The 13,919-nt window shown below is 44.9% G+C and overlaps 1 protein-coding gene across 4 annotated transcripts in view; it reads left to right on the forward strand.

Moving 5' to 3' along the window:
• The window catches only part of LOC145341139 (neprilysin-like), a 216,495-nt gene that overhangs the window by 182,042 nt on the left and 20,534 nt on the right, over nucleotides 1-13,919 (forward strand). For all 4 annotated transcript variants that reach the window (XM_080186028.1, XM_080186027.1, XM_080186029.1 and 1 more), the window contains exons 17-19: nucleotides 5,582-5,640; nucleotides 13,264-13,383; nucleotides 13,474-13,607. In XM_080186028.1, the coding sequence (XP_080042154.1) occupies nucleotides 5,582-5,640; nucleotides 13,264-13,383; nucleotides 13,474-13,607 (313 nt within the window). The remainder of the gene's footprint in view (nucleotides 1-5,581; nucleotides 5,641-13,263; nucleotides 13,384-13,473; nucleotides 13,608-13,919) is intronic.

The raw sequence follows: 13,919 nt of genomic DNA on the forward strand, positions 1-13,919 counted from the left end.
GCATTTTTTTTGCCATTTCTAAGCACAAGTATTTGTTATCTACCCTAGATGAAGGCCTCGTTGTATAATCGCGAGACTATTAGTCCAGAAACTCAGCTAATGTTCTGGGGACCTGGGCTCGAATCCCACCACAGCAGATGAGTTAATTTGAATACAGTTTAAAAATATCTGAAATTACAAGTCTAATGATGACCACGAAACCATTGTCGATTGTCGGAGAAACCCATCTGGTTCACTAATGCCCTTTAGGGAAGGACATCTGCTTTCCTCACCTGGTCCAGCCTACATATGATTCCAGAGCCACAGCAATGTGGTTGACTCCCAACTGCCCTGAGGCAACTAGGGATGAGCAATAGGTGTGGCACTCATGTCCCACAAATGAATGAAAAAAAAATACCAGTGGCAGGAGGCTTGATCATCAGGTGTAGGGTGAGGCGAGATGAGGAGAATTTATTCTTTATGCATTTGATTTGTGATCTAGAACACAGTCTCAAAACAACATGATCAATAGTAAAAGGGAATTGGATAAATACTTGATGGAAAATATTTGCCAGGTAATGGAGAAAAAGCAGGAGAGTGCGGCTAATTGGATACATCTACCAAAGAGTCTTTGACACAATAAGCCAATGGCGTCCTAATGTATTGTATCATTCTATGATATATTTCTACACATTAGCCCAGAGGAAAGCCATTCTTTGATAAATAATTCTTCTCTGTGCTGGGTTGTCATCGATAATGACTGCCAGCATTCAGGAAGGATGTTCTTGCTCTCAAGGGAGTGCAACGAAGGTTTACCAGGCTGATTCCGGGGACGGCAGGACTGATGTATGAGGAGAGATTGACTAGGTTAGGATTGTTGTCACTGGAATTCAGATGAATGAGGCAGATCTCATAGAGACTTATAAAACAGGACTAGACAGAGTAGATGCAGGGGGATGTCCCCAGTGGCAGGGGAGTCCTGAATCAGAGTCCAGTACAGGAATGAGATAGAGAATCTTGTGAACTGTTGTGGCAACAATAGTGTCTTCCTCAATTCAACAAAGCAAAGGAGATTGTCATCAGCTTCAGGAAACGTAAAGGAGAATATGCCCCTGTCTACATCAATGGGGCGAAGTAGAAAGGATCTAGAGCTTCAAATTTTTAGTTGTCCAGATCACCAACAACCTGTCCTGGTCCTTCCATTGCCAACACTATAGTTAAGAAAGGCCACCAATGCCTTTCTCAGAAGGCTAAGGAAATTTGGCATGTCAGCTATGACTCTCACCAACATTTACAGATGTACCATAGAAAGCATTCTTTCTAGTATCTCAGCTTGGGATGGCTCCTGCTCGGCCCAAGACCGCAAGAAAGTACAAAAGGTCGTGAATGTAGCCCAATCCGTCGCGCAAACCAGCCTCCCATCCATTGAGGAGACATTTCTTCACCCAAAGAGTGGTGAGCCTGTGGGATTCATTGCAACAGGATGTAGTTGATGACAAAACATTGCATGTATTCAAGAGGTGACTGGATATAGCACTTGGGGTGAATGGGATCAAAGGTTATGGGGAGAAAGCAGGATTAGGCTATTGAGTTGGATGATCAGCCATGATCGTGATGAGTGGCAGAACAGGCTCAAAGGGCCAAATGTTCTCCTCCTGCTCCAATCTTCTATGTTCCTAAGTTCCTATCCCGTTCTTCCTTTGTTCGCTTATAGAGCTTTGATCAGCGTTTGGGCTCTCAGCTCACAACAATAGATGCTCCGATCTGCCGTCTCTCATATTCACATGATATGGCACACTGTACGACTCAAATTCATTCTTTCTGAAGATTTCAGAATTAGAAGGAAAGACTTTCCCAATATTGAAATCTTGGAAAAGATGAATTTCAGACTTTTGAAGCCAAATTTGAGGTCACCAGTCCACGAGTTTTTGTTTACATCAACATTACAGAGAGGAGCAGGAAGTCTTGGTTAAGGAGCTCAGCCTCTTCACAACTACGGGCAGGATTTTGTGACTTTGTTCGCATGAGATCATAAAATCCCACCCAAGGCTCACGGAGATTTCTGGTCTGCGAGCACCGCCCCCCCCAACCCCACATCCTGATTCCACTAATTCTGGTAATTCCTGAGATGGTAAAATCCCGGCCCATAGATCTGAATCATACCCGCGCACACTGTTCCAATATCCCGTTCTTCTCTTTTCTTTCAGCTCCTCATTAAGCTGTTCTCAAATCTTTCAATCGCTAGCTAACCATAATGAAGGTTACTGGAAATCTGAAACCAAGACAGAAAATGCTGGAAAATCTCAGCATCTGTGGAGAGAGAAACAAAATTAACATTTCAAGTCTGGATGACTCTTCTGCAAGACAAACGGGCTGGAATTTTCTGAGTTTATATGAGAGTAATCAAATAATGGGGTTCATGGAGAGTTGCCTCCTCAATTTGCCCCATTCTTTCAAGATAGTGGCCCTCAAGCTATCGCCATCCAATTATGCCTCCTTTTCCAATGGAATGAATTGTCCTTCGAGGACAATAACTACTTTTCTTACCACATATTAAAGGGCAGAAGGCGTGCTATATATAAAAAAACACTGGCTAGGCCACACTGATGTACTGTGAGCAGTTTTGGTCAACACTGCATAGGAAGGCCTTATTAGCCTTGGAAAGAGTGTGATGTAAACTATCAGAATGAATGCTGCTTTCCAAGGGGGTAAATGACGAGGAGCGATTATACAATCTAAGTTTGTCTTCATTGGAATTTAGAAGGATAAGGCATGATTTCATTAAAATGTTTAAAAATTAAGGGACACCAATAGACAGTAAAGGCCTTTCAGGAAATAAGTGAGGAAACGTAGCGGTAGGGGTTAACTGGAGTACTGTGTGCAGTTTTGGTCCCCACATTTGCGAAAGGATATATTGGCCTTGGAGGGAGTACAGAGAAGGTTCACCAGACTGATACCGGAGATAAGGGGGTTAGCTTATGAAGAGAGATTTAATAGACTGGGTCAGTACTCGTTACAGTTTAGAAGGCTGAGGGGGGATCTTATAGAAACTTACAAGATAATGAAGGGGCTAGATAGGGTAGAGGTAGAGAGATTCTTCCCGCTTAGAAAGGATAGCAGAACTAGAGGGCACAGTCTCAAAATAAGGGAGGGGGGGGCAGTTTAGAACAGAGTTGAGGAGGAACTTCTTCACTCAAAGGGTGGTGAATCTCTGGAATTCTCCACCCATTGAAGTGGTGGAGGCTACCTCGCTGAATATATTTAAGTCACGGGCAGACAGATTTCTGATAGACAGGGGAATTAAGAGTTATGGGGAGAAAGCAGGAAAGTGGAACTGATCCACTTCAGATCAGCCATGATCTTATTGAATGGCAGGGCAGGCTCGAAGGGCTAGATGGCCTACTCCTGCTCCTATTTCTTATGTTCTTGTGTTTGGAACACTTCCGCAGACAAATGATGCTAAATCCACTGTTAATTTTAAATCTCAGATCAGCAGCCTTTCAATAACCAAAAGTATTTGGGACAAAGGTGGGTATGTGTTGATGTCCTTGGGGTGGGATGATTGGGCTCCAACAACCACAATCTTCTTCCTTTGAGCTGGGTCTGGCTCCATCCTGTAGTGAGATTTCCCCCTGATTCCTATAAATTTCAATTTCACCATTTTGCACACCTTCAGCCGCAGTCATGCCATTGAATATCCAGGAGTGATGGTTAGATTTTCTCTTGTTGGAGATAGACATTTGTGCCTCTGGTGTGGTGTGCATGATACTTGTCACTTAACAACCCAAGCGCAAATGTGATCGCAGTCTTGTTGCATAGGGACACAGACTTATCTGAGGAGATGCAAATGGTGCTCAACATTGTGCATTCATCAGTGAACACTACATTCTGCACTCTCTCATTTCCATCTCTATGAACGGTATGCTTTGTCTGTATAGCGCTCAAGAAACAATACTTTTCACTGCGTATTAATACATGTGAAAATAATAAATCAATTCAAATCAAATCAAATAAAAGACCAGTCCTGCTCCTGATGTTATGGTAACAAGGAGATCATTGATGAAGCATCTGAACATGGTTTGAACAGAGGAACAAAGAACAATACATTGCAGGAAGAGGCCCTTCGGCCCTCCAAGCTTACACCAATTTCTCGTCCTTATTTAGACCCACTACTTAATATCATACACAGTTTCTATCCTTCTGTACGCCTCCCATTTATATGTCTATTAAAATACACCCTGAACATTGGGAACATGCCTGCTTCCACTATCTCCACTGATAATGCATTCCAGTCAACTACCACCATTTGTGTTGCTTGGAATTCAACAGAATTTGATTTATTATTGTCACATGGATTAGTATACAGTGAAAAGTATTGTTTTCTGTGCGCTGTACAGACAAAGCATACCGTTCATAGAGAAGAAAAGGAGAGAGTCAGAATGTTAGAATCATAGCTAGGGCGTAGAGAAAGATCAGCTTCATGTGAGGTAGGTCCATTCAGACGCAGCAGGGAAGAAGCTGTTCTTGAGTCGGTTGGTACGTGTCCTCAGACTTTTGTATCTTTTTCCTGACGGAAGAAGGTGGAAGAAAGTACGTCTGTGGTGTGTGGGGTCATTGATTATGCTGGCTGCTTTTCTGTGGCAACGGGAAGTGTAGACGGAGGCAATGGATGGGATGCTGGTTTGCGTGATGGACCGGATCCATGTGTGATCCATGACTTTTGCAATTTCCTATCTGGCTTTTAAATCACTGTTCTCTCGGGGCTAGTCGGTTAACTATAATCCATGAAGTGGTCACGCACATCATCAGCCATCTTTTGCTCATTGTCTTTGTATTTCTTAAAAAATTCTTCCTTAAGAAGTTCAAATGGCGTAAGTAATTCAGGGCTATAATCCACTGTTGGTCACAATGAGTAACAGGATTTACCCAGAATGACATCACTGATACCCTGGGGAAATGCTTGGGTGATGTTTGGGGCTGTCTTGTGAGTGCGGCTAATCACATTGTCTGCATCTTTAAGACTTGAATAGCAGGTTAGGTGTAAAGACTCACATTCTAATCAGTATTCTGTAAACTGTGCTGTTATATGCTCAATGTTTGAGGCCAGAACTCTCCATTCACCTGACGAAGGGAGAAACCCTGAAAGCTTGTGAGTTTACTACTCAAATAAATTGGTTGGACTTAAACCTGGTGTTGTCGGACTTCTTACTGTGTTTACCCTGGGGAAACCCCACCTTCGTCTGGAATTTGGACTCAGACTCTGCCTTGCAAGCCCCTGAAGCGTGAGATCCTGTGGATGAGATTATTGAGCTCCAATATACACAACCAATGTCCTTTCTGGTAGATATGACAAGCAGATAGTTTCCCCACTCAGTTCCCATTAACTAGAGCTGAATTTTTCTCATACAATACAATCCTCAGCAGCACAGCCGACAGATTTTTGGCATGGGGAGGGTGGGGGAAGAGGGGGCAGAAGCCTTCAATGAAACTTACATTCTTTTCCAGCTGAATGGAGCTGCTGCAGGGGTCAAAGGTAACAAAAGAGGGCAGGGGATACGGGGAGAAAAGTTGGGCTAATTCTTGTTTTCGGTTTGTTTTGCAGGTGGATATCAGGAGCTGCTGTAGTAAATGCCTTTTATTCATCAAGCAGAAACCAAATAGGTACAACTCTTCAAAGATCTAGTCGCTTAATATCTGCGGCATTAAAAAGATGTATTTTACTTCCTGTTTGTGTAACCCAATCTACTGACCCCTATGTTTACAGGTACAATTTGAACTTAAGGTGTGCTATCACATTGTCAGATATTGGTTACAGTAATGCCTATTTACACACACACATCTCTCCCTCTCTCTCTTACACACACATCTCTCCCTCTGTCACAAACACATCTCCCTCTCTCCTTCTCTCACACATACATAAATCTCCCTTTCTCCTTCTCTCACACACATCGCTCTCTCTCACACATGCACACACATCTCCCTCTCTCTCACACACACACATCTCCCTCTCTCCCTCTCTCACACATATCACTCTCTCTCACAAATGCACATACATCTCCCTCTCTCTCTCTCTGTCACACACACATCTGTCTCTCTTTTTCAAACACATCGCTCTCTCTCTCTCTCTCACACACACGCACACACACATCTCCATCTCTCCCTCTCTCACACATATCGCTCTCTCTCACAAATGCACATACATCTCCCTCTCTCCCTCTCTGTCACACACACATCTGTCTCTCTTTTTCAAACACATCGCTCTCTCTCTCTCACACACACGCACACACACATCTCCATCTCTCCCTGTCTCTCAGACACACCTAACTACACAACACTATACATGCACATATCACTCTCTCACACACACATAGCCCCTCTCACACACACACACTCACATTCATACACATGCACATCTCCCTCTCTTACACACATACATTAACTCAAACTGCACACACACATCTCTCTCACACACACACACTTACTCAAACTATACACTATACATGCACACATCACTCTCTCTCTGGCACACACACTCACACACGTCCCCATCTCTCACACACACTCACACGTCTCCTTTTCTCACACACATAGACATATATTTCTCTCCCTCTCTCTCACACGTGCACACACATTCACATACATGTGGGGGGAAGTGCCACGAGGTAGTGGGAGAAGAGCCACGCACATAGGTGGGCAATCAGGAGGTATGGAAGTGGAAGGATTGGCAAATGGGAGATTCAGTGACCAGGAGATTATCAGAGGGTCGCAAGGAGGGTCAGTCAAAGGGAAGGGTGAAAACCAAGAGGTTGTTTTATCTGCAAAGTTATTTCATTTACAAGTATTGGTATTTAGAAACATACAGCATTTCGAATGAAGGATATAATATTTACATGTTCTTTTCCTGACAAGATTGGTCTTACAAAATCTGACTATAGCATTTACATTGGCTGTAATGAAAAGATCTGATTCACTTAACATAGTTTCATTGAAGTTACACTTTTCAGTGCAACAAAATCGGGCTGGATTTTACAGTCACATTTGTTGCGAAACCATAAAATCCCGCCTGAGGTCAAAGGTCTTTCCCATTCTCCGCCCCTCGGCCACTCTGAGTCCCGTGGAGGGCGAGGCGAGGCAGTGAAATTCCGGCCATGTTCCAGGCTATTCTTCTTAAATTGCTCCACCTCTTGGCCAGTTATGGAATTGCATCCATGAGAGTGCGCAGGGAACCTTGCGTCTCCGTGGGGCAGGGTGTCAGATTGGCTGGCAGTCTGACCGAAGAGGTCAAAATCAACAGGATCACAAGCAAAAACATAATTACAATGGAGGAAAACTTATCCATTGAAAGGTGCCTATATTTGCAAAGCACAAACTTTCACAAACCTATTTACAATGTTAAAGAAAGATCCTGCATTTATCTAGCACCTTTCATGACCTCGGGATGTCCCTAATCATTTTGCAAGCAGTGAAACTCTTTCAAAGTGTGGCCACTGTCGAAATATAGGCTTTTCATTTTATGCACAGCAAGCTCCAATGAAGGCCATGTGAGAAATTAAGTTTTAGGTTTAAGTTTTCGTTATTTGTTAGTGTCACATGTCAGCTTACATTAACACTGCAATGAAGTTATTGTGAAAATCCTCCAATCGTCGCATTCCGTCACCTGTTTGGTACACCGAGGGAGAATTTGGAATGGCCAATGCACCCTAACCAGCACGTCTTTCGGACTGTGGGAGGAAACCGGAGCACCCGGAGGAAACCTGTGCAGATACTGGGAGAACATGCAGCCTCCACACAGATAGTGAGCCAAACCAGGAATTGAACCTGGGTCCTCCTGCTGTGAGGCAGCAGTGTTAAGCACTGTGCTGCTCAAGTTACCAGATGAACTCTTACAGGTATTGTCTGAGGGATAAATATTGGCCAGGACACCAGGAAGAATTCTTCTGCTCTTCTTCAAAAAGAACCATTGGATCTTTAAAATAAATTTACCTCAGAAGATAAATGGGGCTTAATGATCTCACCCAATCAACCTTTCCTCAAATGCACCCCTCTGTAGTGAGAAATTGTATTTTATTTGATATGCATTATGATGGCACAGTGGTTAGCATTGTAGCTTCACAGTGCCAGAGACCTGGGTTTGATTCTGGCCTCGAGTGACTGTGTGGAATTTGCACATTCTCCCCATTGCTTTCTTTTGGGCGCTCCGCTTCCCTATCACTGTCCAAAGATGTGCAGATTAGGTGGAATGGCCATGCAAGATTGCCCCTTAGTGTCCCAAGATATGTAGGTTAGGGGGATTATTGAGGTAAGTACATGGGGTTACAGGGATAAGGTGGTGGGTCTGAGTAAGGTGCCCTGTAGGAGAGTTGGTGCTGAATGGCCTCCTTGTGCACTCTGGTAGACTACGACTCTATGCAGAGGAATTGTGAAAGAGGTTACATCACAACTAAACTCAATACTGTCTCGGACAAGAACTTAACTCGTTCTAGGTCCTGTACACCTCTCACCCGAATGCGTACTCACCCACATTGGATCCCAGTCTACTCATGCTCAAAATTTTAAAATCCCTATCATTGTGTTAAATCCTCTACATCCTTCCCTTTCCCTACCTCTGTAACCTCCTCCAAATCTCCAACCCCCCCCCCAGAATACCTGCGCTGTCTCAAATCTGGCCTCTTGCTGATTTTCAACACTGCTCCCCTGGGGACCTTGCCTTCAGCTTCCCAGGCTTTCTATCCCTAACCTTTCTGCCTCTCTCTCCTCCATAAATAAAGTCTTTCAAATTGACCTTGTTGAATGAATTAACCTTCATCTGTCCAAATGTCTCTTCCTCTGGTTCAGTGACAATTTTTGTCAAATGGTGTACCTGTGAAATGCCCTGGGGCATTTACCCTGGGTCAAGGCGTTACATAAATGTAATTTGTAATTGTGCAGACAACATTCAAACCTGCTTCTTCAACTGGGGCCCACGGAATAAGTCCAGCGTTCTGCGAAAGGTACCTCATCTTTCCCAACTGGCGGAGAGGATGGTAATGAGGCAGCTGTAATTGAAGCTGCCGGTGAGATGTTTGAGCTCACGGAAACACACAAGAATCAAAGGAAACTATAATTGGAAAATTGCCCCATCAGAGAAAATTGGTCTCTAATTGAGTTATTATATCCAGTCACCATGACGCCCATTACAGAGATGCATTTCGTTGCTAATGTTGCCCAATTTAAAGGAAAAAAAATACACTGATGGATCGACGTGAATTTTTCACCAATGGTAAAAGCTCTTGTACAAACTTAAGGGTGGCACAGTGGTTAGCACTGCTGTCTCACAGCGTCAGGGATGTGGGTTTGATTCCTGGCTTTGGTCACTGTCTGTGTGGAGTCTGCATGTTCTCCCCGTGTCTGAGCGGGTTTCCTCAGGGTGCTCCGGTTTCCTCGCACAGTCCAAAGATATGCGGGTTAGGTGGATTGGTTATGTTAAATTGCTTCTACATGCTAGGTGAACTAGCTAGGCTAAACTCATGGAGAATAGGGATAGGGTCTGGGTGGGATTGTAGTCCGTGCAGACTCGATGGGCCAAATGGCCTCCTTCTGCACTGTAGGGATTCTATGAATAAATTCTCCCTCAGTTGACCCAAACGGGCACTGGAGTGTGGCAACCAGGGGATTTTCACAGTAATTTCACTGCAGTGTTAATGTAACTTGTGACACTAATGAATAAACTTTAACCATGACTTGCAGACAATGTAGCGCAAGCTCTGCCTTCCACCTTCCCTTCAGGGCTGCTGACCTCTGTAAGTGGCTCGAGTGTCTTACACTCACGAGTGCACCCTTTACAGACCAATATCTAATCACAGGACTGCAATAACTGGGGCATGGTCAACATGCAGCTTTTCACATGGACCACTCGAATCTTTTAGCCAGCTCACTAACAAGGATTTTAGTGAGATGAGACTGGCTATGAATTCATTAGACCACTTTATATTACACTCAGCAAGTGAGTGTTAGTGCCAGCGTCAAGCAAATTCATTTCAATCCAATTACCTTCAGACCTTTGTTTGTGAGCAAGAAGACTAATCCTTGTTGTACGCTACACTATCGGTACGTGCACACTTAACACTTCCTGCTTACTCTTTTAATCCCTGTTTCTGTGGACTTGTGATTCTTACAACTTGACCATGAATGGATCATAAAATTGACTACTTAATGGACTATTGAAATGAACATCAATACTCCAGAGCAGATATTATCCAAATTTACGCACCCTTTGCTCTCCTGTCCCCGCTCTGCCATCTTATTCATCCTTTTTCTCCCCTCGTTCCTTCTTCATTCACGTTTCTCCAGTGGAGGCAGCAGACAGATGATTTCCCAGTATAGGGGCTGTCATCTTCTGCTCCACCCCCTTCCCTGTGCCCCCAGCCTCCCCGGGGGGGGTGGGTTAGCGGGCAGGGATGGGGAGCGTGATGTTGGGTGGCGTGCCTTTCTCCTGCCCACTGGCATTGGAATTGTATCCCAGTGCCTGGTGTCAGGAGTGGGGAAAAGGGAAGTGTAGAGCCATCAGTGGGCCAATTGTACGGCCCCTGGAGGCCTCCACATCCCCACTGTCACCATTTCTTTTATAACCAGGGCGCACCTGTGTCATGTGACACCATCACCCAGCGAATCCTGGTTGTTGTTAACTGAAATTGGCATCCCTGCTGAGTGGGCATCCCAGTAGAGACTCTGCCCCTCTGCAGAATGGCACTCCTAGAACATAGAAACCAGAAACAGGAGTAGGCCATTCGGCTCCTCAAGCCCACTCCACCATTCATTTTGATCATGGCTGATCATCGAATTCAATTTCCTGATTCCCCCTCCCCTCCTTTTCCTCCCATATCCCTTGATCCCTTTCACCGCAACTCCTCACCCCAATGTTTTTTACCCGCCCGATAATACGGCCCCCGCTACCCCATGTCTGACAGGCTCCACCCACTCAGCTTGTCGCCTAGCTACAGCGACGATCATTACTGGGGATTGGCTGCCGCTCGTCTTGGTGCTTCTGTGACTGGAGAAGCATCGGCCATCGGATTGGCCAGCAGTTCACAGAGGCAGGACATCCTCCCGGATAGGGCCAAGGTCTCTCCTTCAACCAATTAAAGGCACAGTGCTCTTAAAAAGCGTTCAGTGCTTCCAAGCCTTGGAGTGGGGTCACTTCTGTCAAACTGTGGGCGTAGTTTCAGTTTTGGCTCAGTCGCTAATGTTCTTGTGTCTGAGTCGGAAGCTTCCCCTTTTAATTTAGTGAGTTTAATGGTTAGCACTGCTGCCTCACAGCGCTAGGGACCCAGGTTCGATTCCCGGCTTAGGTCACTATCTATGTAGAGCTGACACGTTCTCCTGCGTCTATGTGGGTTTTCCTCCAGGTGCTCCAGTTTCTTCCCACAGTCCAAAAGACATGCTGGTTAGGTGCACTGATCTTACTAAATCCTCCATCAACAACTAAATGCAAATCCAAGTTATTAATAAGTATCAAAAAGGCCAGCACGATGGCACAGTGGTTAGCACAGCAGCCTCACAGTGCCAGGGACCTTGATTCCCGGCTTGGGTCAACATCATTGTGGAGCTTGCACATTCTCTCCGTGTCTGCGTGGGTTTCTTCTGGGTGCTCCGGTTTCCGCCTATCCATTCCCTCTCCCTTCCCTCACATCTTCATCTGTCACAGTTTATCCTCTGATTTCAACTTCGCTGCTGTTTGGCCATTCACACCTTCTATTCTCTCTGTGGGCTGCCATTAGCAGCCTTTCCCCTTGTTTCTATGATTATGATTCATCTTTCATTCCCTCACTCCGCAGCATAAATATCTCCCACTTTCTCTGCCTTTTAGCTTTGACAAAGGGTCGTCTGGACTTGAAACTTCAGCTCTTTTCTCTCCTTAGATTTGCTGCCAGACCTGCTGAGATTTTCCAGATTTTCTCTTTTGGTTCAAACAGACGCGCTGGTTAGGTGCATTGGCCATACTAAATCCTCCCTTAATGTACCCAAACAGGCACAGGAGTGTGACAACTAGAGGAATTTCACAGTAACTTCATTGCAGTCTTAATATAAGCCTTCCTTGTGACACTAATAATTAAACCAATAAACTTTATCTTATATTTATGACTCCATTTTGGATTCATCAGAAGTGTAGACATCTTCTATGCCTACCTTATTAAATCATTTCATAAACATAAACGGCATCTATCAGGTCACCCCCTCAGCTTTTCCTATAATAAATAATACTTTAAAATCTATTGCAAAATCAATTCAGATAGATTAGTAAGCTGTGGTTGTGGTATTAGTCAATGCTCAGTAGGTAGCACTTTCGTTTCTGATGCAGTGAGGAGTCCAACCTCCAGAGATTTGAGCATGCAACCTAGGCTGTCACTTTGGTGCAGTACTGAGAGGGTGCTACACCTGCTGGAGGCGTTATAAGAACATAAGAAATAGGAGCAGGAGTAGGCCATCTAGCCCTTCGAGCTGCTGGGTTTTTGGAGCTTACAAGGACTGGTTTGGTCAACAGAGTTCAAGATATGTGAGTTAGGTGGATTGGTCATAGTAAATTGCCCCTTCGTGTTCCAAGAGGTGCAGGTTACATGGATTGGCCATGGTAAATTGCCCCTTAGTGTCCCAAGATGTGCAGGTTAGATGGATTGGCCATGGTAAATTGCTCTTTGGTGTCCCAAGATGTGCAGGTCAGGTAGATTGGCCATGGTAAATTGCCCCTTAGTGTCCCAAGATGTGCAGATTAGATGGATTAGCCATGATAAATTGCCCCTTAGTGTTCCAAGATGTGCAGATTAGATGGATTGGCCATGGTAAATTGCCCTTTGGTGTCCCAAGATGTGCAGGTCAGGTAGATTGGCCATGGCAAAGTGCCCCTTAGTGTCCCAAGATGTGTAGGTTAGATGGATTGGCCATGGTAAATTGCCCCTTAGTGTCCCAAGATGTGCAGGTCAGGTAGATTGGCCATGGTAAATTGCCCCTTAGTGTCCCAAGATGTGCAGGTTAGATGGATTGGCCATGGTAAATTGCCCCTTAGTGTCCCAAGATGTGCAGGTTAGATGGATTGGCCACGGTAAATGCACAGGGTTACGGGGAAAAGGGCAGAGGGGAGGGCCTGGATGGGAGGGGAGGGGTGAAATGCTGTTTTGGAGAGTCAGTGCCGACTCAATGGACCAAATGGCTTCTTCCTGCACTATAGGGATTCTATGATTCCATGATAAGGACAAGGAACTTGAAACAATCCTTTATTAGGCAATTAACGAAGCTTTTGTTTTGTGCCAGTTTTCCCAGCTGGCATTCTCCAGCCACCTTTCTTTGGAAAAGGACAGCCAAGTGCGTTGAACTTTGGTGCTATCGGCATGGTTATCGGTCACGAAATCACTCACGGATTCGATGACAACGGTAAGACTGATGAATTAATTTTAATCGGGACGGAATATGGGTTTGCCGTCAGCCGCAGTTCTAACGGGTCCATCCGTATACCTGATGTAGGTCGGAACTTTGACAAAGAAGGAAACCTCGTGGACTGGTGGTCGAAACAATCAGCCAAGAACTTCAAAGAACTTTCACAGTGTGTGGTGTACGAGTATGGAAACTTCTCCTGGGATCTGGCAGGTGGACAACACGTAGGTCAAAGAATTGGAAGCCTGTCTTTTATTTGCTCCCATTCACATTGGTATTTACAGCGCAAAAACAGGCCACGCAAACAAACCAGTCCACATGCCAGCAGATACAGAGGGACAGGTAGTATTGAGGAAGCAGGGGGCTGCAGAAGGATTTGGACTGGCTGGGAGAGTGGACAAAGAGGCAGCAGATGGAATACAAAATAAAAGTGTGAGATTATGCACTTTGGAAGGAGGAATGGAGGCATTAACCATTTTCTAAATGGGGAAATGCTTAGGAAATCAGAAACACAAAGGGACGTGGGAGTCATTATT

The sequence above is a fragment of the Carcharhinus amblyrhynchos genome, chromosome 3, assembly GCF_965287045.1.
Source record: "Carcharhinus amblyrhynchos chromosome 3, sCarAmb.v2.hapA, whole genome shotgun sequence".
NCBI classification, from domain to species: domain Eukaryota; kingdom Metazoa; phylum Chordata; class Chondrichthyes; order Carcharhiniformes; family Carcharhinidae; genus Carcharhinus; species Carcharhinus amblyrhynchos.